Here is a 22,737-nt window from a genome sequence, read left to right as displayed (position 1 = left end):
TGGGTCCCTAGAAACATAGACTTAATGGGAAGGAGGGACCTGGCTCATGGCAACTAAATAAGATTGGTGGGGGTGGGCGGAGGAAAGAGCATAGGACGAAGAATCAGGAAGCTTGAGATAAGATCTAGACAAACTTTCAATCCTTCTGGGACTCTGATTCTTCACTTATAAAATACAGATGATACCCACATTTTTATCGTGATCATATAAGATGGTAGATTTGAAAATGTTTAGGAAACTATTAGGTTCTTCATAATGAATGCAATGCTCTGCTTATTTCTGTGCATCTCAATTCCTATGATGTTGTAGAATATTGAGACTGAAAGTTAAAAAAAAGAAAGAAAAGACTGGGCAATAAGGCTGGTTTAAACAAAGCCTTATTTGCCTCTAGCTCTCCTTCTCTCTTTCACTCTACCTCCTAGAAAAAAGCAAAAGTAACAATTGACCTGAACTCTCCATTTTAATAATCACTGCATTTCTACATTTTTCAGTCACAGTCAATGTCTAAATTAGATCAACTAACTGATTACCTACTGACCAAAAGGATCTCTATGAAATCATTACCAAAATCATATACTGAAGAAATTTTCTGTTTCTAGAGAAGTTTGAAGTTAGAATCAGCACTTTTTCATTTAGCATTCATTCAACAAATATTTATTGAGTGCAAACTTGTGCCAGGCACTAGGGATTTAGAAATAAGGGAAACATATTTCCTTTCCCCATAAAGTTCATTATTCAGAGAGAGGAACAGATTTACATTCTCTTGTTTTATAGCTTAGAAACCAAAGACACAATAGTTGGGAAAGTTTGACTCTACCTGCAACTCTCCTTCCATTATACTGAGTAGTTGGATGAGGTCTTCTTTGGATAACTCCAGGGATTTCTTAGTCTTTCGTTCACTTTCTCCAGATGTTTTTAGGTGTCGTTTGACAGTTCCTGAGGCCATGACATCATCCTCCTTCCTATTTGATTTCTTCTTCTTTTTGGCATCTTCTGAGAGACTTTTTTCACCAGCATTGCCGATGATGGAGGGCTTGGGACAGGAGACATGCCCATCAGATGAACTTTCACCACCTTGGTTTCGAGATCTCATTCCCACCTACAACACATAAAAAAAAGATAAGATGTTCTTTACCACCATCAAAATTATTTTTGCCGAAATACTTAGAGACTTATAGCAGCTTTACCACATCACCAACAATGAAAAATCAAATTAATATGTCATTAAAATTTCCAGGAAACCCCTTTGATGGTCTTCAGAAAAAATAAAAGTGAGATTTTAACCTGAAAAACCCCTCAAGCCAAATGATCAAGGTCAATATCAATAGTGCTAAGTCATATTGCTGTCACATAACCCCCATAATAATATATCAATATTGGTTCATTAATTGTAACGAATGTACTATACTATCCTAATGGAGAATGTTAACTATAGAGGAAACTGGGTGTAGGGCATATGCGTATTAGCTTTGTAATAATGTTATGAATCTAAAACTGTTCTAAAATAAAATAAAAATCAATAAAAAAAAACTGTTCTAAAATAAAATAAAAATAAATAAAAACAGTTCTAAGATAAAATAAAAAGTTTATTTATTTATCAGCAAATTCAGACCTGAAACCCTGTTAGGAACCAGTTGGATGTCACAGGGGGAAAAAAAAAAGTCCGCATAGGGTAGGGGCTTAAAATGGACAGAGGATAAGGGAAAAGCAAAGGGAAGAGGAGGGTGGTGTCATTTTCAGTGATATGCAATTCTATTTTCCCATAGCCTCTATTTAAAAATCAGGTCTTTTAAGGTCATTTACAGTAATAAGAGCACAAAGAATTGGGAGAAAATGAATCAATTTCAAAATCAAAATGTAAAACAATATTTTGAGGTAAAATAAGGAAAAAAGACAAAGCAACAGCTAAGATATTAACTTGTCCTATGAGAAGCACATTCAAGTCATTCTATGAGGAATACTTTATAGTTTCTCTGTCAGTCTCTGAGCAAAAAGATTCTACCAACAGGTATGTTACAAACAAACACACTGAACTCACAGGCTAGGTCTCAAAGTGCTGTGAAGAGAGCTCTAATATCCTGGGGGGTGTATTTCAAATTTTGCCTAAACCCTTAAATATAGTAGATTATGTCATGAGCTTATTTAAAAACTCACAGTATAAATAGCCCTTACCATGAATAGCTAAGCAAAAAGATTTTCATCATTCATTCCAGATAAAATACAAGGACTTAGTTATCTGAAAGTAAATTTCCTTTATGGACCCAACCATACTTAAGAAACTAAGGAAAGATTTTTAAAAAACATTAGGTTTGTAACACAAAAATTAACACAGGGTGATGTTTCCTTTCAGATAGTGAATATCCAATTCTTCCAATGAATCTTGAAATCTACATTAATGCTCTTTTTTAAAAAATTGAACTTGTAAGCAAATGGACCCCTTTATGTATGTGTGAACTTTCTACAGCACCCCAGCTTTTAACAATATAAACCAAAGGAATGTTTCTTGACACTAGCACCCTGTTTTCTGGTTCACTCAATGATTAGTTCCCAATTTTAGAGTATCTTTTGGGTTTCCCTAGTCAACAAAGAATAGAAGTTTCTTTGTAATGGAAGCCAGAGCACTTTGGAACAAACCTACTGTATTTTATCACAGCTTATTTGTGGGCAGAATGGGCTGACTAAAGCCCCAATCCAAAAAAAAAAAAGATGTGATGAATAAAGAGTTTCAAATTTAACTCATGACCTGTTATCGCTCACAACTAAGACACATGGACTTCCCAAACTGAATTGTGATTCTGTACGACTTCATACCACATGTGAATTCCTTTTACCTGAAATAATTTTCTCTATAAGATCTTAAAGCTCTTTGAGATGGCATATCAAATATTGATTTGACAACTTTAATTTAAATTAAATCATGAGTTAATAGAAATCCCAGACAATAGTTCCCAAAGCACAGGAAGTGCTTAATCTTACACAGTATTTAAATCTGATTGTATTATGTTACATGTATTTACTCAATCACAATTATATCTGCAAACATACAGAAAATAGTCTATTAGTACCAATTTTATATTTAGTTCTTTCTAAAAATTTCAGTCTGAAATTAATGTTTTAAAATAAAGTTTATTATAGTATTATATTAACGACTTTTACACAAAAAAATCTACCCATTTTAGAATTATGTAATTATTTTATATCATTATTCATTTAAGAAGCTTAAGTTTCCTATTCCCTTCCACATTAATTCACTTTGGCTGATGGAAAATCTCATGTGGTAGACCCATGATGTTAATTTTGTCTTAACAAATATTTTTCTTTTGTGATATTGAAATTTCACATTAATTACTTTTCCTTTGGCATGAACATAAAGATTTTTAGTCCTTTCTCGGTTAGTTAAACGAGGTCTTCTATCTATCTTCACAATAAAGTCAGCAATCAGCACCTGTACTATGTCAGGAATACAAAAGTACTCAGCAATAACAAATGAATCAAGAATGTTTTAGCAAGGAATTAGCATCTATGCGAAGATACACATAATTTCTCAGTAGAATAACTAAGTCTGTTATAAATAATGTACACTTTAAAAATGCTTTATTCTATTTTGGAGGGAGAAAACACCCAAGCAATAATGGACTTGCATGTGTCTCATTTAGTGACATTTATATTCTTCATATTTTTAATAGCTCTCACTTACTGCTTCTTAAGTGTTACACAGTATAGGAAGCATTTTTCATTCAGCACCATGTTTAATATTTACATCAACCCTGTGAAGTAGGTGCTATTTCTCTCAGGTTTATAGATGAAGCTACTGAGGTTTAAATAAATTAAATATCTTCTCCTGGATCACAGTTACTCCTAGTGGATAGAAAAACTAGAATTTGAACTCAGGTTGGACATGAAATACTACCCCACTATACAGCTTTCCTTGCAGCTTTCCTCTAAGTTCTTAAACATATGCTAATTGGAAGAGGGGCGAACCCTGATAAATCAGGGGATCAAGAAAAAGTTAGAGGCCAGGCGCGGTGGCGTGTGTGTAATCCCAGAACTTTGGGAAGCCAAAGCGGGTGGATTACCTGAGGTCAGGGGATCGAAACCAGCCTGGCCAACATAGCAAAACCCCATCTCTACTAAAAATACAAAAATTAGCTGGGCATGGTGGAGTGCACCTGTAATCTCAGCTACTAGGGAGACTGAGGCAGGAGAATCACTTGAACCTGGGAGGCAGAGGTTGTAGTGAGCAGAGATCACGCCACTGCACTCCAGCCTAAGTGACAGAGCAAGACTCCATCTCAAAAAAAGAGAAAAAGCTACAAATGCTAAGAAGTTTTCTCACTTCACATAACAAAATTTGAGAAATCCACGTATATGTCTTCCTCCAAAGACACTCTTGCAACACTCGCATAGCAATTTAAATTAGGTTACTAAGCAATACTATGTTTTCTGAAATAATTAACCTTCTGCAGAACTTCTAAGATGATGAATCATTCAAAAGTCTTCCTGAGAAGCAATCTGGTCAATTATTAAGGGTACAGTTATGAAAACAGGATGTAAAGTCTGAACAGGAACAATTACAGACTTATTGTGTTAAAAGCCCTGGAGCTGAACAACAGTAAACACATCATCAGTGTTGGCCAAATCCTGCCTATTGTGCTTACAAGGGTAGCAGGCAGGTAACAGAAAAGGCATCCAGAACTCCTTAGGCTTCTTAATAGTTGATTGCATGGCTGCAAGTTTAAGACGTGTAGATAACATTTTCTGAAAGAAGCCAAGAAGGCCTTCGAATCATCCCAGTGTATATCCTTTAAAAAAAAGTTCTCCCCAAGAAAAATATATAAATAAACTGAAGATTCATATCAGGTTTTATAACCCTTTTAAAAAAAAATCAGTGTCAACTGGGGCACAGATGCTTCTCTTTGATAAGCAAATTATCTTAACATAGTTCATAAAATATACTTACTTTTCCTTTCATAGTAGTCAACAATAATTTACATGGAATTTGCTAACTACAGTACGAAGAAAAGAAAGATCAAATGTTATTCTGAACCTCCCTCTTTTATCCACAGTCCTCTCTCCCTTTCATCTGCGCCTCCCTGCCCCCTGCAGCCTCCCATTAATTGGGCAATGCCAGAGCATACTGTCAGATGAAAAATATCACAGGAATCAGAAAATGTAAAGCTTTTTAGTCATTTATGCTGAACTACCAAGTATTTCTAGAGCATTTGAACAGGAAAAGAAAAAAAAGGAAAAGAAAAAATGTCTACGGAAATTCTAGTTCCCAGACTTCCTTAGCTCTTACAAATCCTGACCTTGAATTTTCTCCCTAGCACTCTCACCTTTGCTCTTGTTCCTTTCCAGATTTATATTTTCCTGTTATGATTCAACATTGGTCAAAATACTCCCCACCCCACCACCAACAAAAACTTCTTTTCTGTATAAATTCGGTTTTGGCATCTTTGCTATGCTTCTCAGGTATCCAACCCCTATCTGTTCCCGGTTGTATTTTATCTAAATATATTTTCAAGAACCTACCTAGTGCATAGAATGAGATGCCATAATAATTTTATATATTTAATTTCTATTTTAAAATTACTTCATAGAATTATGAGGAAAAATTATCATAGTAAAAAAGGAAAGTACATAATTACAGAAAAGCCGAGATTTTACAAGGTGGCCTGGCAAAAGGCCTGCTGCAAGTGGAGCTTCCAGAACATTACCACAGAACTGTCCTGACTCTTTCTCTTACACATAAACGACAATACCCAAAGCACCCAAAACTCAAAAAGAAAACATCTGTTCTAGTTTTATGTCATCAGTGAATTTTCAGATGCAAAAGATCAATTAAATCAACTAGTTTATTCCCTATCAATGCCAGATTACTTCCCGTGTGCGTTATCTTATTGGTTAAATCTGCATATAAATATCCCAACTCATGAAATGTTCAAATATTTCTCATGAGGTTATCACATATTCTATAGTGTATATTGCTCAGAAATGTTCCCAAGTTTGCCTCTAAATTTTCCTTTCTTCTCTTCATCCTATTTATGCAACAAGCCATGTTATATATTTGTTTTACTTCTCATTACCTACATTTATTAAATCCTAAAAGATAACTAAGGTTTTCACTTAAAGTATTTTTTATTCTATTAGGGTAGATCTATGCAGACAAATTGAAAATTCCTGTAAGTAATTTCACAAAATGTTAGAGTTCAGAGAAAGGGATTCTCTTGGAGTCACTGCAGTGATGTTGTCCTCAAAAGGCCAAGGAAAATATTATAACTGTGGCAAATAGAAAAATATTATTCTACTCCAGCTTAAAACTATGGTGAAATATTTTATGACGTTCTGTTTAATATCCTTCAAGAACAATACCAGCAGGCCCAGAAAAGTTTCCAGAAAAAAAAAAAAGACAAAAAATAACAAGAGAATAGATCAGGGAACTGCCATGAAATAAGAAATCTTTTAAAATTAGCATAGAGTCTAAAAGAATGTACAATTTGAGTTTTAAACTTTGAATGGTAATACATGGTAACCTTTCTTAACAACATTTTAATTAAAATCCCCAAATTGATGGACTCTTCTATCATAATGTGTCCTGTTGCTATCCTTTACTTTCCATTCCACTAGCCATGATCTAGTATTCAAGATCCTCCACTTCCCAAAAAATTGTATTTCCAGTCTTACCTTTCAATGTCTCCCATACATTTATCATGTTTGTTTAGTCACTGATTAGAAATTATGTCTGGTATATTTTATTTTTATATCTTCGCTCATGAATTTCTTTCCTAAAATGGCCTATTCTTCCCTTGTACTCTTCACGCCTCCTCTGACTATTCCAATATGTGCCATTTCTCCTTCCTGGTTAATTTTGTACACTCGCTTGTTCTTTATATTACTTGGTGCTTTTCACACTTGCTTATATTGATGTTATTGCCCCAAACATAATCTCTTTAAGGATATTTAATAAGACTTCTTCAAATCATCGAAATACCAATTGATAAATATCATTTGATGGTTTGAATTTATAACATTTTACATATTAGAATATAGGTTTATAGAACTCATTGCTTCCAATTAAAATAACTGGATAAAATATAATTAGAGAGAAAGAAATATTTAGATACACTTGTTGTTAACAGGTGCCAAAAGCAATTAGCAATATTTGGAGAGATTTCTAACACTAAAATAATAAAATGTTCATGATAGTAACATGCACACTTTGGGATAAACATGGTGAATTAAAACTTGCATTTATTTCCACTCTCTCCTGAAACACACTAAAATAAAAACAAAGAAACAAAAGATGACAGAGAAAATAGGAGTATAAATGACAGCAGATGAGGATGAGAGATGTCAACACAATTTTGGAGAATCGAAAGTGGATAGATGAGTGGGTACGTACTTGGGCACCTAAATGCTGGCACAGTAGAAAGTAAAAGAGATGCAAAGTTCGAATTTTCCCAGTTACTCTCAAGCAAGGGATGTATCGGCTCCACAGGGCAACAGGGTAACCAGGACACAGGTCCCAGATCCTTAAGTCATAGTATGTATTTAGGAAATACTCAAGAGATTTGAGTCCGGGGTGGTTACTGCAACATTCAACCAGATCCCTCCAACTTGAGGCTGGAACTTCTGGTACTATATCCTTGTTACTGAGCCTGAAACATCAGTACCCTTCCTTGCTACTCCTCCTCACTGTCCCTCCACAACATCTCTCTTCCCTGCTTCAGCTCGTACTGACTTCTTCTGCTAAGCTCCCGTAGCATATCTAGTTTGTACCACCCATTCAGGGCTTAATAATACTGTCTAGTGTGGTTCTTGAAAGGCTCCTGGTATTAGTCTTGTTGACTCATCTAGAATGCAAACAACTTTGCATAAGAATAGTGTTTCTACTTTATCTTCCTAAAATAACTAGCATGCTAGCCCCTCTACTCCTACAACTGAGGAAATTGAGGCTACACAGCTGATCAATGGAATAGTTGGAACCAGGACTCACGTCTCATGAGTATTTCCTAAACACATCCCATGACTTCAGGATCTGTGATCTTGCAGAGTGGGTATTACATTTCACTTATTTATACTCACTTCCAGCGTCTATAACAGGGTTTTAAACTTTTTTCTTTTTTACTTCAATCCATGGAAAAAGGCTACTTTCAATTACATAAAAGAGAAAAGCATTTAACTATCTAGTAATATACTGTTATTTACAGTGGTGGTGACATAATTTTTTCTGGCATTTTCAACATTAGTGATTCATGCTTGAACCTCAAGTACATGTTAAAATATTTTTATATTTATAATCCTTTATTATTATAATTCTGATGTCACCATCACCACTAGACATAGCATGTGATATATAATCATTGATTAAACAAAAAGAGTAAGACGCTCACATTTAAGTGATTATGAAAGTTGTTTTCTGGTAAATTTTACCTTTACTTTTTCTACTTGATTACTATAATTTTCTTCAGACATTTTAGTAGTACCATCTGGCCTCTGAAGAAAAGGGAATGTCACCATTTAGTTTAATTAAAGTTTCTAAATGTCTGGAAAATTACCAGATTCCTAGTTAGCCAGGACTAGAATTTCTTCCTGTGTTTCATCAGGCTCAAAATTGAATAAGAATCAGCCATTTTCCTGCCACTAACAAAACAGGCCTATTGATAGCCAGAAAGACAAGTACCTTAGATATTATCTCAGCAGTCTATATCTGCTGAATTATTCTTAAATATTACCTTTGTTTGCAATAACAATAGCTGACATTAACTGAAGAGCTTATGATGCACTGAGCTGTGGCTTAACCACCAGATAGACATTGGTGCAAAAGTAACTGCGGTTTTTGCATTGTTGAAATTTGCCATTTGATATTGGAATACATTCTTAAATAAATGTGTTTATGTTATACATCATTTTAATGTATATTTCTTGCTCTTTTGGTAATCAATTATTACTTGTTATTTATTTTAGACTATGGAAATGACGTTAGAAAAAGCAAATTTGAGGGATTTTCTTGTTCAAGTTCAAAATGGGTAGTAAAGCAACAGAGACAACTGGCAACATCAACAACACATTTGTTCCAGGAACTGCTAACAAACATACAATGCAGTGGTAGTTCAATAAGTTTTCAAAGCAGATGAGAGCCTTGAAGAAGAGGAGCACAGTGGCTGGCTATCAGTTAACAATGACCAATTGAGAGCAATTATCAAAGCTGATTCTTTTACAACTACACGAGAAGTTGCTGAAGAACTCAACCTCTACCATTCTACCTTGTTCAGCATTTGAAGCAAATTGGAAAGGTGAAAAAGCTTGATAAGTGGGTGCCTCTGGAGCTGAGGGAAAATAAAAAAAATTGTCATTTTGAAGTGCTGTCTTCTCTTATTCTGCACAATAACAATAAACCATTTCTCGACCTGATTGTGATGCACAATGAAAAGTGGATTTTATACGACAACCAGTGCGGCCAGCTCAGTGGTTGAACTGAAAAGAAGCTCCAAAGCACTTGCCAAAGCCAAACTTGCGCCAAAAAAAGGTCACGGTCACTGTTTGGTGGTCTGCCGCCTGTCTGAACCACTACAGCTTTCCGAATCCCGGAGATACCATTACATCTGAGAAATAAGCTCAGCAAATCGATGAGATGCACCGAAAACTGTAATGCCTGCAGCTGGTCTTGGTCAAGAGAAAGGGCTCAGTTATTCACAACAATGCCGGACCACACATTGCACAACCAACTCTTCAAAAGTTGATCAAATTGGGCTACGAAGTTTTGCCTCATCCACTATATTCACCTGACCTCTTGCCAACCTACTACTACTCCTTCAAGCATCTTGACAACTTTTTGCAGGGAAAACACTTCCACAACCAGCAGGATCCAGAAAATGCTTTCCAAGAGTTCATCGAATCCTGAAGCATGGATGTTTATGCTACAGGATTAAACAAACTTATTTCTCATTGGCAAAAATGTATTGATTGTAATCATTCCTATTTTGATTAATAAAGATGTGTTTGGTTTAGTTTTAATGATTTAAAATTCATGGTCTGAAACCACAATTACTTTTGCACCAAACATTTCCTGACACACTGATAACAGCCTGGTAAAGCAAGTACTATAATCATACTTCTTATAAGGAAAGTAAGGCTTAGCTAGTTGTAGCCATTTGCCCAAACAATATGGCCAGCACCTGGGAAAGCCTGAGCTAGAACACAGGTCTGTTTGGATTCTCCATGTGCAAGAAGTCTGAATGGAAGCTTTTGCCATCACATCAAGAATACTGCAATACAAATGCATTTATAGCCACCTTGTCATGGGCTGAAATAAGTTTAGTCACAGGGCATAGCATCCCCCAAGAAGTCTCAAACAATAATAAATGATAAAGAATCCCACTATTTCAATAAAATTTTTCTCTTATTTGTGCAATAACTCTTTCTACTAAGACTGCATTCTCTTCCCTCACTTCTTCCTCACACTGTCTTTCTACTCCTCAATACTTGAGGTTTTCAAAGGAGCTGAAGGGTAACTTTGCCCTCACAGTCTTGACTTTTAACTTCTTGGATTGGAAAAGTCACTAAGACTCCAGAAACAGAAACAGAACAATTTTATGACAACTTGATGAGTAGAACTGTTTTTTGAAAGTAACTGAATTTTTAAAAAATCTAGTCTGTGGATTAATTATTCTATTAAGCCAACCATACAAAATTTCCTGATGGAAAAATGTTTGTCTTTATATAGCAAATATTCTCAACTTTATTGCATTTTCCAGAAAGGTGAGGCAAATCCCAATTGATGGTCAATGTTCATAAAACAAGTTAACCTCCACAGGGTGAAAGACATGCTGTGATTTGGATGATATCATTGCTTTATGCTGACAAAGAAAAAAAATGAGATACGGCACAGATCACCCCATCTGTGGGCTGCTGATGACTTCATGTGTTCTAATTGCCTGCACACACTTCAACTGTATTCAGGTATCCTTTAAATGCCTTTACTTTCAAATCCCTAGAGCATTTCAAAACATAAAAGAATAACTTAAAATCAGTTGTAATGTATGAAGTCAAGTTGTGTCTTTTTTGAAGTCCTCCTGACTTCTGTCTCTTCTAATTGGCCCTGAGATCCCTTGTCTTAGATTAGATCAAAGCATATAGAGCCTAAATTGAAAACAGGCATAGCTACTACATAAACCAAGAAAGGAGAAATATAAAAATTATTTCTATTAAAACACATCCTGTGAATGCAACTGAAACTACATGATTGTCAAAGATGTTTATTTGATGTTTAAAGATGTTTATCACTCTGATACTGTGTTAAGAGACTCTGAATACTGTCAAACAATCAGCATAAACTTAGTTGCTATGTGAATGCAAAGGCTGGCAAGAGCCATAAACTTCAAGAGCTTTGTGATGAACTAATTAAAGTACACTAGAAATTTATTTTATCTAAAATGTCATGCCACAATGCAGAAGTTTCAGACTCAGTGTGGGCAGGAAGTATATAAGAAAATGAGTCATCGCCTTTTGGAATAATTTTTTCAAATACATATGGCCCTTAGACTACTATCTTCTCTACCCTCCAGCCACCCTACCTCAGCAACACACCCAACTCCACATTGGACCTTAAGGTGTCTCATCACCTCATACGTCAACATCCTTAGCATTTGTTTCCTTAACATGCTGAATCCTTCTAGAGATGTTTGCCATTAACCCCAAGGAATCAAAGGAGCTGCATCCCTAACCCCACACACTTATTCTGTAATGCTGGACAAATTACTTAACTCTCCAACCCACAATGTCCTCATTTGTAAAATGACAACAATAAAGCATTGGATGTACTACCCACAGTGTATGTATGTGAAATCATAATGCCTGTTCTACTCTCCATATGTATGTGAAAATATAGAAATATTAAGGCAAGAAGCATTAACCAATGGTAGATTAACTACTGGAATCATCAAATGCCTCTCAATATCCTCATATAGGTAGCACCAGGGACAAAACTACTTTACTTTCAACTGTGAGCATCTAGCACAGGGGTTGGCAAACGTTTTCTTTAAGAGGTAAACATTAAATATTTCAGGCTTTGCAGGCCATATGGTCTCTGTTGCATCTATTCAACTGTATCACTATAGCACAAAAGCAGAAACAAACAATACATACATGAATGGGTGTGGCTGGAGTTGACTCTTAGCTCTTAGTTTGCCAACCCTGATCGCGACTATGTGACAAAAATGATGAGTGTATTTAATCTGGGAGAAATAGAAATGGTTTCTGCCACTCCTCATTCTGTCCTCTAGTTAAAAAAAAAAGTGCCACTTCTTCTCTTCCAGATAAACTGAAGGAGGACATGAAGATAAAAGGGTTCTCCCACAAAGTTTGAGGAATCTGAAGTGGAAGAACCTGACATTCTGTTTCATGGCTAAAATTTGAGAGTAGGATTCCGCTGACATTAGCCATGCCATGGGATATGCAGACAGGAAATACAGTTCTAGCTATATGTGACTGTAGAAAGGAGGTGATAGTGATGAATGCCCACTAAGTATATAGAGGAGATACAGAAGTGGCCATGTGCTCAACAAAGGTGGAAGGTAGCTTGGAGAGGCAGCTGATACGCTAACAGGAGAGCCACCAAGGCAGACAGCTTCAAGCAGATCACCCAAACTGGGGCTGAAATGGAAGGCACAGCTACGTTTGAAGGACTCTGCAGCCTTTATGTGAATTATGGTGGGATTCCAAGACAGCAGTAGAAATAGGGGCATTTTACAAGAAAGAACCATAGGCACTACTTCAACAGAGGCCAAGCTGAGAGATGACAGCAGATAATACAGGCAGGATGGGTTTCACAGGCATTTGACCCATTACAGTTACACAGGGCCTTGCACTCAGTTTAATGCTCTGCTGTAGCTATCTTGAAATTCTTATTTTTGAACAAGCAGCCCCACATTTTTATTTTGCATGGGACCGCCCAAATTATGTAACCAGTCCTGATGGCAGCAGGGAAAGCAGTCTAAACTAGATACTGAATGTGCTTCCCCCACTACTTCCACCAGACTACCATGCTAGTAAACTTCCCTCCTACTCCCTAACACTGATGCTCAGTGTTTGTGTGATACCCCAAGATATAGAGGAGGAGAGCTTGGGAGAAGGCAAAGGAAAGACGGTAATGGAATTTTGATTTGGTCTAGGATTGACTTATACCTATTGAATGTAACAACAACAAAATAATCACCAGATAAAATTTTACCAGAAAATATATAGGTTAAGTTCTCTACCTCTGGCAAGGATTGCAAGGAAGGAGTACAGGACAGGTAAATAAAGAGCAAAGTTGAATTCAGTCATAAAAAATAAATTATTAGACTTGTGCCCCTGAGTTTTACATGTATCTTGACTTTGAAATATGATACTGGTTACGGTTTTATAAACTATAAAGTAGTATAGGACTTTCAGGCTATGCATGCAAAGAAATTTTCCTTTAAGTCTCATCACTATTCTTCTTTCTCTGACTTTGAAAAAGAAAAGAAAGAAGTAAGACTCATATGGGGCCTGGAGGCGGCCAGAGTTTCAGTCTTTCCAACAATGAAATGACTCTACAGCTCCTCTCAGAGGAGGTTGGTGAGGACCTCTCAGGAAGAGGGAATGGTCCAGGAGTACTCTGCCCCAAAGCTATCCATTGCCTCTCTCTCTCTGCCCCTCCCCACCGCCTTCCTTTAGACCCATTTCTTATTTTCCCATCTGTGCTCCTCTTCTATGCTTTTCCTAAAATTTTAAAATGAAATCCCAATGATATTCTGCTTTTGAAGAGGTCTCTCTACCCCTCACTTCCTCGAAATGTGCCCCAAGCCCAAATATGACCCCTCATATCCTTTTGAACTCTCACTCTTCCAGAATCACAGAATGGTGCTGAGAAATCAAGTTGGTTAAATTTAAATCACATAGCACCATGACTATTGTAACTGTATATTCCTCAGTGTCTTTGTTTGTTAACACTAGAGGATCTTTGATTGAAATTAAAATAGAAGTAGCCATTTTTAAAGAGGGTGGGTTGAAGGAAGAGTGAGGAAGGTCTTTCTTTAAATCATATCAATAGCTTATTCTTCTTTGTGAAATAAGCCCTGGCAGAGGGAGGAGAAGAAGAATACTGCAGAATATCTTTTTCCTCCTCTTCCCTTTGAACATACTTAATTCCCAAATCTCCCTTTCTTTGCTAAGTGCCAGCCTCCTCAGTCCAATATTCCTTTCTTGGAAAGCCAAGCTGAACCCATGGTTCACATATCAGGCATATCATTGCTCCTAAAACCCGGTGTTGAGGGTGGAGGAGCAGGAGTACCAAGACTATACCAGCCTGCAGGGCCCCAGGAGCATATTGCAAGTGGAAAAGCTCCCTCTAAAAGCCTAGGGCAGTGGTGCTCAAGCTTCAGTGCATCTCAGAATCCCCTGGAGAGCTTGCTAGCAGATTATTGGTCACCACCTCCAGAGTTTCTGAATTTGTGAGACTGGGGTGGGGCCTGAGAACTTGCATTTCTCACAAGTTTCCAGGTGATGCTGATGCTGTTAGTCCCAGGACCACACATGGAGAAACAATGCTCTAGGACAAAGTAGGACTAAGTTAGGTCCAGAAAATTGCAAAGAAGCCTCAGCCCCTGAATATCTACCTATTTCAACCAGCAACTCTGCCTTCCCACAGTTAAACTAGAAATATTTGCCTTGGTTGGATAAAAATATTAACTGTAATTATTTCCATGAAAGGATTATATGTCACGTTATCATTCATTTTCCAGCAGGGTCCCTGCTTGAGAGTTTAGACTTGTGGATTACAAAATGATGCCCAACTGACCAAACCTTCTTTGCAGATATGGTTTCAGTATGTGTGGGTTTAATGAGACATTTTTGTATCAGATTTAACAAATAACCTATTTAGATTTTGTTGAAAAAGTTAGAGTATTTGGCACCACTTGACCTTTAGTCCTGCATAGTTACATTTAGCTGGAGTTGGGTAGTAGCTTACCCATTTACATGGAGCATTTACTAGCTAGTTTACCACAATCCTTATTACTCACTATTACCTCTTGAGCGCTGACACTAAGAGTCAATTGCCATGTATTTATGACTATGTTTGTACTATGTTTTTTTGTTATTACAGAGAAATTATTCTGTGTACCTAAGGGGAAAAACAAAAGCTACACCAAGAGTTTCATGTTTCAATTTAGAAAAAAAGAGGAAGGGAGAATTTTTAGTTCTTAGGGGTTTAATACACAACTACTCTGCCAGCATCACTGTTTATTATCCACCTATCCTCCAAAACCAATTGAGTTTGGGTCCAGTCTGGACAAACCTGGATGGCAAACAGAAATGCAAGGCGGATGGGTGGAAGCAAGAGGCCAACTCTTTGTGTAGGGTGGTCAAAGAAACCTCCCGGAGAGGAATTGTCCAACAAGAAGAAGCTGTGCTCCAACTACAAGTTTGATCCAAGGTCAATGTTACTTTCCAAGGGGAGAAGGAATGTTGTGCATAGCAGGGAATGTGTTCCTCAGGATGCCTCCACAGGCATGCAGCCAAAGCTGAGGCCCCTAGCAGGTGTAAATAGAAACAGAAGCACACCAGGAAAGGCTCTGTAAGAACTGGCTATGCAGGAGACAGGAAGTGGATTTGGGGCACTCCTAAATGGTCACTGTTGGAACCAGCAGAGGTAGCAGAGGCATCAACAAATCTTCAAAGGCAGCATAACAGTGTTTGGAAGGCCTAAGGAACATGCCCTGGGGACCACCTCTTAAATTAACCTGGCAGAAAGTGAAGAGAAGGTTCTACAATAGTTCAGGTAGAAATGAAATCAAGGAAATATGATACTAATCTTTTACTATTAACCCCCAGGCTTTCTCAGCATGAAAACTATGGGTTATATTTCATTCCACAAACTTGTTTTTGTATTCCACGATACTGCATAACAAGCACACCAGCACCATGCCGGATGCAAAGACACACACACAAAAATAAAGCATGCTGCTTTCCTCAAGAATGTCACAGTCTAAGAGAGTGGTTGATATGGTTTGGCTTTGTGCCCCCACCCAAATCTCATCTTAAATTGTAATCCCCAAGTGTTGAGAGAGAGACCTGGTGGGAGGTGATTGGATCATGTGGGCATTTTCCCCCATGCTGTTCTCATGTTAATGAGTGAGTTCTCACGAGATCTGATGGTTTTATAAGGGGCTCTTCCCCCTTCACTTCTCTCTCCTGCTGCCATGTAAAACATGCCTGCTTCCTCTTCTGCCATGATTGTAAGCTTCCTGAGGCCTCCCTAGACATGCAGAACTGTGAATCAGTTAAGCCTCTTTTGTTTATAAATTACCCAGTCTCAGGTACTTCTTTATAGCAGTGTGAGAAAAGACTAACACAGTGGTTTTCAAATTTGTTTGATAGTTGATAAATAAAAAAGTTAATCACTTATCCCAAAACATGTATATGTATTTATAAATTATAAGTGTTATGCTACTCTCCTTATGTTTTAGGTGTATTATAAATCATATCCAAAAATAGAAAAAAATAACAAAATGAAATAATTATAACAAATATTATATGTATATAGTATAATAGACATCATAAATATATATATAATAACAGCTCACACCCCAATGACTTCTCTTGCGAAAACTGGTCTACAAAACAGACATTTAAACAAATTACAAAAATAAAAGAAAGTTTGGGACATGCGTTAGTAGTGGTCTCATATCTGAGGATTAACTAGACCTAATCCTGAATAACTGCTAAGATCATAAGAAATTAGAAACATGCAAAGACAAATGGCTGTGGATTAGGACAGAGGTGCAGGTTTTGAGGATTGAGCATTTCCCAGCTGATGGTATGCCTGTTGGTCCTTAAGCAGGGAAGTAAGCTCTCTGCGGGCCAAGGGAAAAGCACAAAAACAGATTGCTGTCTTGTGGTTTGATGTGAACCTAGGAGGAAAAGTTCAAAATGGAGGACAAGTGTAGCAAAATAATAAGTATGTATATTGCAAAACACAACAGATTAACTCAAGAAAGTTGCATGTTATAACAAGACTACACTCTGAGTTTGCATGTTCAGCCTTCAGTTTGTCCTTCATATGGCACTGTTATCCATTCACATCAGAAAAAAAAAAAAGTGAGCCTTGGCGGTAGCCATGGTAACTAAATACTAAGCATGAGGGCAGAGGAAGGTCAAGGAAATGTTCTATAGTTACACATCAAGAAAGTACAAAACACAGGTTATTTTAAATTTTGGCTACATTCCTGTAATTTTTAATGTCTAAAATTTAAGATGTACATAAATAGTAAAGTCTGTTTCTCATGTAGGCATGAGAAAAAATACTTTCCCAGTAATTTAATACTATCTTCTTATTTTGTTGACACTTTATTTTCATCAGCTGCCATTCAAGCCAACAAAAATGCCCAGAGTTCGTATTTTCCAAATTTGAACCAGGGAGGGTGTCCTTTACCCTTCTTCCCCGTGTTTTCTGTTCACCCCTGTTCTTAGTATACTAGCATGACTCACCATCCACAGAACACAAATTGAGAACTGCTTTTCTAGGAGTGCTGGTGTGTTTGCCTTGAGTCGTTCATATGCTGTCATCTAATGACACTTGTGGCCAAGGACAAAGATTTGCCAGACAGCTGACAAACCAGAGTGAGGGTGTAGCGTAGCCAATGAACAAAGGACTTCCCCCACACCAGGCACAGCCAGCTGTCCTAAGCAGAGAAGGAGGCTGCAGTATTGGACTCCTGGGCCAACTGAGGTAAGAGACCTAAACACCCCTCTGTCCTTTCTACACTTCTGCTCCAAGGGAATATGCACAAAGACTAGTGGGAGGATAAGAAGAAATATGAAAGAAAACAAATCAAAACCTCAGAAGATAAGAGGAATGTGTTTTAAAAAATCTCTTATAGTACCCTATGCAAAAGATATTGACATACATGAATTGTGTAAAAAAAAGTTTCTCTTCTAAGGATTATAAATAGCAGGATTCTGCTTGAACAAAAATCCTAGCCAGGACTAAAGACTTAGAGGTTTTCTATTTCTCCATACATTTCACTTAGATTGCAAACTATTGATACCCTGTATTTGATACACCGTTTCAGTCTTACCAAAATAGTCCAACTGTTTTTATTAAATAGTTGTCACTTGCATATTTATAAATACCATACCCTACATATGAATGTATCATTAAAAAGCTAATTTTAGAGTAAATCTTTCTTTGTCACTTTAGAATTTACATTCAAAACTAAGTTTGAAGACAGGCTTAATGTAAATGTTACCTATGAAATTATTTTCAGGATCTACTTTATTTTTTTCAAATTATTTTCAGGATCTACTTTATTGTTTTCTTGTTACTGAGTGATTTCAAAGGTCCAGGCCCTTGGTAAAGGAAGGAATTGTAGATGATTTGTGTCAGCATGGACCTCACAGTGTAACAAAATTGTTCCCATTGAAAAGATAAATCACAGAGAGAGCTGGAGAAATTAGGAAGATTTTTGCCTGTGCTAGCTGATTGGGTGAATGAGTTATTTCCAAGTCAATGTTTATTCTAGTTTATTCAAAAAATAAATTGATATTTCTTTCACAAAGCCAATTCTGCAAAAATGTAACTATGCAAGGTCATATAGGTTTCATCCACAGTGGTTCAAAGAGAGTGAATTTTTTTTTTAGATTTTTATTTATTATTATTTTTATTTATTTATTTATTTATAATGCTTTAAGTTCTAGGGTATGTGGGCACAACATGCAGATTTGTTACATATGTATACATGTGCCGTGTTGGTGTGCTGCACCTGTTAACTCGTCATTTACATTAGGTATATCTCCTAATGCTATCCCTCCCCTCTCCACCCTCCCCCCACCCAAGGCAGCCCCCAGTGTGTGATGTTCCCCTTCCTGTGTCCAAGTGTTCTCATTGTTCAATTCCCACGTATAAGTGAGAACATGCGGTGTTTGGTTTTCTGTCCTTGCGATAGTTTGCTCAGAATGATGGTTTCCAGCTGCATCCATGTCCCTACAAAGGACATGAGCTCATCCTTTTTTATGGTTGCATAATATTCCATGGTGTATATGTGCCACATTTTCTTAATCCATTCTATCACTGATGGACATCTGGGTTGGTTCCAGGTCTTTGCTGTTGTGAATAGTGCCGCAATAAACATATGTGTGCATGTGTCTTTATAGCAGCATGATTTATAATACTTTGGGTATATACCCAGTAATGGGATGGCTGGGTCAAATGGTATTTCTAGTTGTAGAACCTTGAGGAATCGCCACACTGTTTTCCACAATGGTTGAACTAGTTTACAGTTCCACCAACAGTGTAAAAGGGTTCCTATTTCTCCACATCCTCTCCAGCACCTGTTGTTTCCTGACTTTTTAATGATAGCCATTCTAACTGGTGTGAGATGGTATCTCATTGTGGTTTTGATTTGCATTTCTCTGATGGCCAGTGATGGTGAGCATTTTTTCATGTGTCTGTTGGCCGCATAAATGTCTTCTTTTGAGAAGTGTCTGTTCATATCCTTCACCCACTTTTTGATAGGGTTGTTTGTTTTTTTCTTGTAAATTTGTTTGAGTTCTTTGTAGATTCTGGATATTAGCCCTTTGTCAGATGGATAGATTGCAAAAATTTTCTCCCATTCTGTAGGTTGCCTGTTCACTCTGATGGTAGTTTCTTTTGCTGTGCAGAAGTTCTTTAGTTTAATTAGATCCCATTTGTCAATTTTGGCTTTTGTCACCATTGCTTTTGGTGTTTTAGACATGAAGTCCTTGCCCATGCCTATGTCCTGAATGGTATTGCCTAGGTTTTCTTCTAGGGTTTGTATGGTTTTAGCTCTAATATTTAAGTCTTTAATCCATCTTAAATTAATTTTTGTATAAGGTGTAAGGAAGGGATCCAATTTCAGCTTTCTACCTATGGCTTGCCAGTTTTCCCAGCACCATTTATTAAATAGATAATCCTTTCCCCATTTCTTGTTTTTGTCAGGTTTGTCAAAGATCAGATGGTTGTAGATGTGTGGTAATATTTCTGAGGGCTCTATTCTGTTCCATTGGTCTATATCTCTGTTTTGGTACCAGTACCATGCTGTTTTGGTTACTGTAGCCTTGTAGTATAGTTTGAAGTCAGGTAGCATGATGCCTCCAGCTTTGTTCTTTTGACTTAGGATCGATTTGGCAAACGAGACTATTTTTTGGTTCCATATGAACTTTAAAGTAGTTTTTTCCAGTTCTGTGAAGAAAGTCATTGGTAGCTTGATGGGGATGGCACTGAATCTATAAATTACCTTGGGCAGTATGGCCATTTTCACAATATTGATTCTTCCTATCCATGAGCATGGAATGTTCTTCCACTTGTTTGTGTCCTCTTTTATTTCATTGAGCAGTGGTTTGTAGTTCTCCTTGAAGAGATCCTTCACATCCCTTGTAAGTTGGCTTCCTAGGTATTTTATTCTCCTTGAAGCAATTGTGCATGGGAGTTCACTCATGATTTGGCTCTCTGTTTGTCTGTTATTGGTGTACAGGAATGCTTGTGATTTTTGCACATTGATTTTGTATCCTGAGACTTTGCTGAAGTTGCTTATCAGCTTAAGGAGATTTAGGGCTGAGACGATGGGGTTTTCTAAATATACAATCACGTCATCTGCAAACAGGGACAATTTGACTTCCTCTTTTCCTAATTGAATACCCTTTATTTCTTTGTCCTACCTGATTGCACTGGCCAGAACTTCCAACACTATGTTGAATAGGAGTGGTGAGAGAGGGCATCCCTGTCTTGTGCCAGTTTTCAAAGGGAATGCTTCCAGTTTTTGCCCATGCAGTATGATATTGGCTGTGGGTTCATCATAAATAGCTCTTATTATTTTGAGATACGTCCAATCAATACTTAGTTTATTGAGAGTTTTTAGCATGAAGGGCTGTTGAATTTTGTCAGAGGCCTTTTCTGCATCTATTGAGATAATCATGTCGTTTTTGTCTTTGGTTCTGTTTATATGCTGGATTACGTTTACTGATTTGTGTATGTTGAACCAGCTTTGCATTCCAGAGATGAAGCCCACTTGATCATGGTGGATAAGGTTTTTGATGTGCTGCTGTATTCAGTTTGCCAGTATTTTATTGAGGATTTTTGCATCGATGTTCATCAGGGATATTGGTCTAAAATTCTGTTTTTGTTTTTTTTGTTGTTGTTGTGTCTCTGCCAGGCTTTGGTATCAGGATGATGCTGGCCTCATAAAATGGACAGTGAATTTTTAATGTAGGCTTTTAAAAAATTGAAAAAGTACTCTGTATTCTGGCTGTTGATTTTTTTCAAATGACAAAATTATATCATACGTACAATATCAATTCAGAGGTCCCTACAGATTTGTTCACTTTTCTTCAGAAGAGGATTTTAGATCATTGGATATTTCTTTGCTTTTTAAAGTTTTGAAATATGAATGAATGGGTAAATTATTGTTAGGGACTTAACTAACAATTAAAAAATGTTTGATTCAGTCCAGATTCCACATTTTTATGCCTCTGTTGTTTCACACAATGAGAACTTAAAATCAGGTTCCCTGGAATACAGTAACCTGGCAGTACAATTATGGCCTCTCAAACTCTGCTCCCACCCATGACTGGGGACCAAGAGACTTTCCTCAAAGACCCTTATTCAGCTATTTCTAGAATTCCCCAAGGGTGGGAGGGATGAATAACTCTGCTCTTAAATGCTGTCCTCACAGCTACCAAGAGACACTCTTACATTTCCTGCTCTCTTGATTTCTGCCAAGTGACTTCTCCTTCATCATTGATGCTACTGAGATGTTATCAAAGGCACCAAGGAAAAAAATCTCAGGAAGGTGCGCAGCCTCCAGGGTTTAAACCACTCAAACTTCTCACATACTAAAGGCACACTAATCTCTGCTTATTTAATCTGCTTGAGGGCTTTAATTACTCAGAAAAGTGATGGAGCATAGTACAGTAGAACCTTGATTAACTGGAACACTGAATTGAGATAATGGGATTTTCTTGTTAATTTTGTCTTAAAATCAATGGCAAGGCTGGAATCCCTGATGCTCTTGAAGCCCTTAGGATCACAGAAGTCGTAAGAGTAGCAGAAGTCACTGCTGCAAGGTGGCTCAGGCCTGTAATCCCAGTACTTTGGGAGGCCGAGGCAGGCAGATCACTTGAACTCAGGAGTTCAAGACCATCCTGGACAACAAGGTGAAACCCTGTCTCTACTAAAAATACAAAAGTTAGCCAGGCTAGTGGCCTGTGCCTATAATCCTAGCTACTTGAGAGGCTGAGGTGGGCAGATCGCTTTAGCCTGGGAGGCGGAGGTTGCAGTGAGCCAAGATCGCGCCAGTCTGGCCTGGGCGACAGAGTGAGGAAGAAAAAAAAAAAAAAAAGAAAACAGTTTTGCAAAAAGCTTCCATTGTAGCTAACAACTTTGTATGTACCAAAGTTGGAAGCAGAATGGCTTCTAAGTTCCGTCTAGGAACAGGAGATCTAGTGGGAGTAATCTGGTTAGAAGTGGGTCCAAGGCAATCATTGATTACCTTGAGGCTGCATTTACTTAGAAAGTACACTTTTGTCACAAATCAGTAATTATATGATGGAGCTTTACAGAGTTGCTCATGGAGATTATGAGACAGATAAAGCCCTGTCCCAAAGCTATCTTTTGATGATGAGACAGGTGGAGAGAATTTGTCTCTTTCTAACTCATTGTGGGTTGCCAGTTTATGCTGACAATATGCCAGAAGTGTG

At 37.3% G+C, this 22,737-nt stretch overlaps 1 protein-coding gene and 1 long non-coding RNA gene across 10 annotated transcripts in view; one reads left to right on the top strand and one right to left on the bottom strand.

The window, feature by feature from the left end:
• FILIP1 (filamin A interacting protein 1) overlaps window positions 1-22,737 on the bottom strand; it is a 311,264-nt gene that overhangs the window by 122,945 nt on the left and 165,582 nt on the right. For all 9 annotated transcript variants that reach the window (XM_074037614.1, XM_074037618.1, XM_005552528.5 and 6 more), the window contains one exon: window positions 818-1,099. In XM_074037614.1, coding sequence (XP_073893715.1) covers window positions 818-1,099 — 282 coding nt within the window. The remainder of the gene's footprint in view (window positions 1-817; window positions 1,100-22,737) is intronic.
• LOC135970589 (uncharacterized) overlaps window positions 17,519-22,737 on the top strand; it is a 35,377-nt gene continuing 30,158 nt past the window's right edge. The window contains exon 1 of the long non-coding RNA XR_010586351.2: window positions 17,519-17,752. This is a non-coding gene — a long non-coding RNA (uncharacterized lncRNA). The remainder of the gene's footprint in view (window positions 17,753-22,737) is intronic.

This window comes from Macaca fascicularis, chromosome 4, assembly GCF_037993035.2.
Source record: "Macaca fascicularis isolate 582-1 chromosome 4, T2T-MFA8v1.1".
NCBI classification, from domain to species: domain Eukaryota; kingdom Metazoa; phylum Chordata; class Mammalia; order Primates; family Cercopithecidae; genus Macaca; species Macaca fascicularis.
Note: the sequence above shows the minus strand (reverse complement) of the source record. Positions and strands in the feature narration are given on the sequence as shown.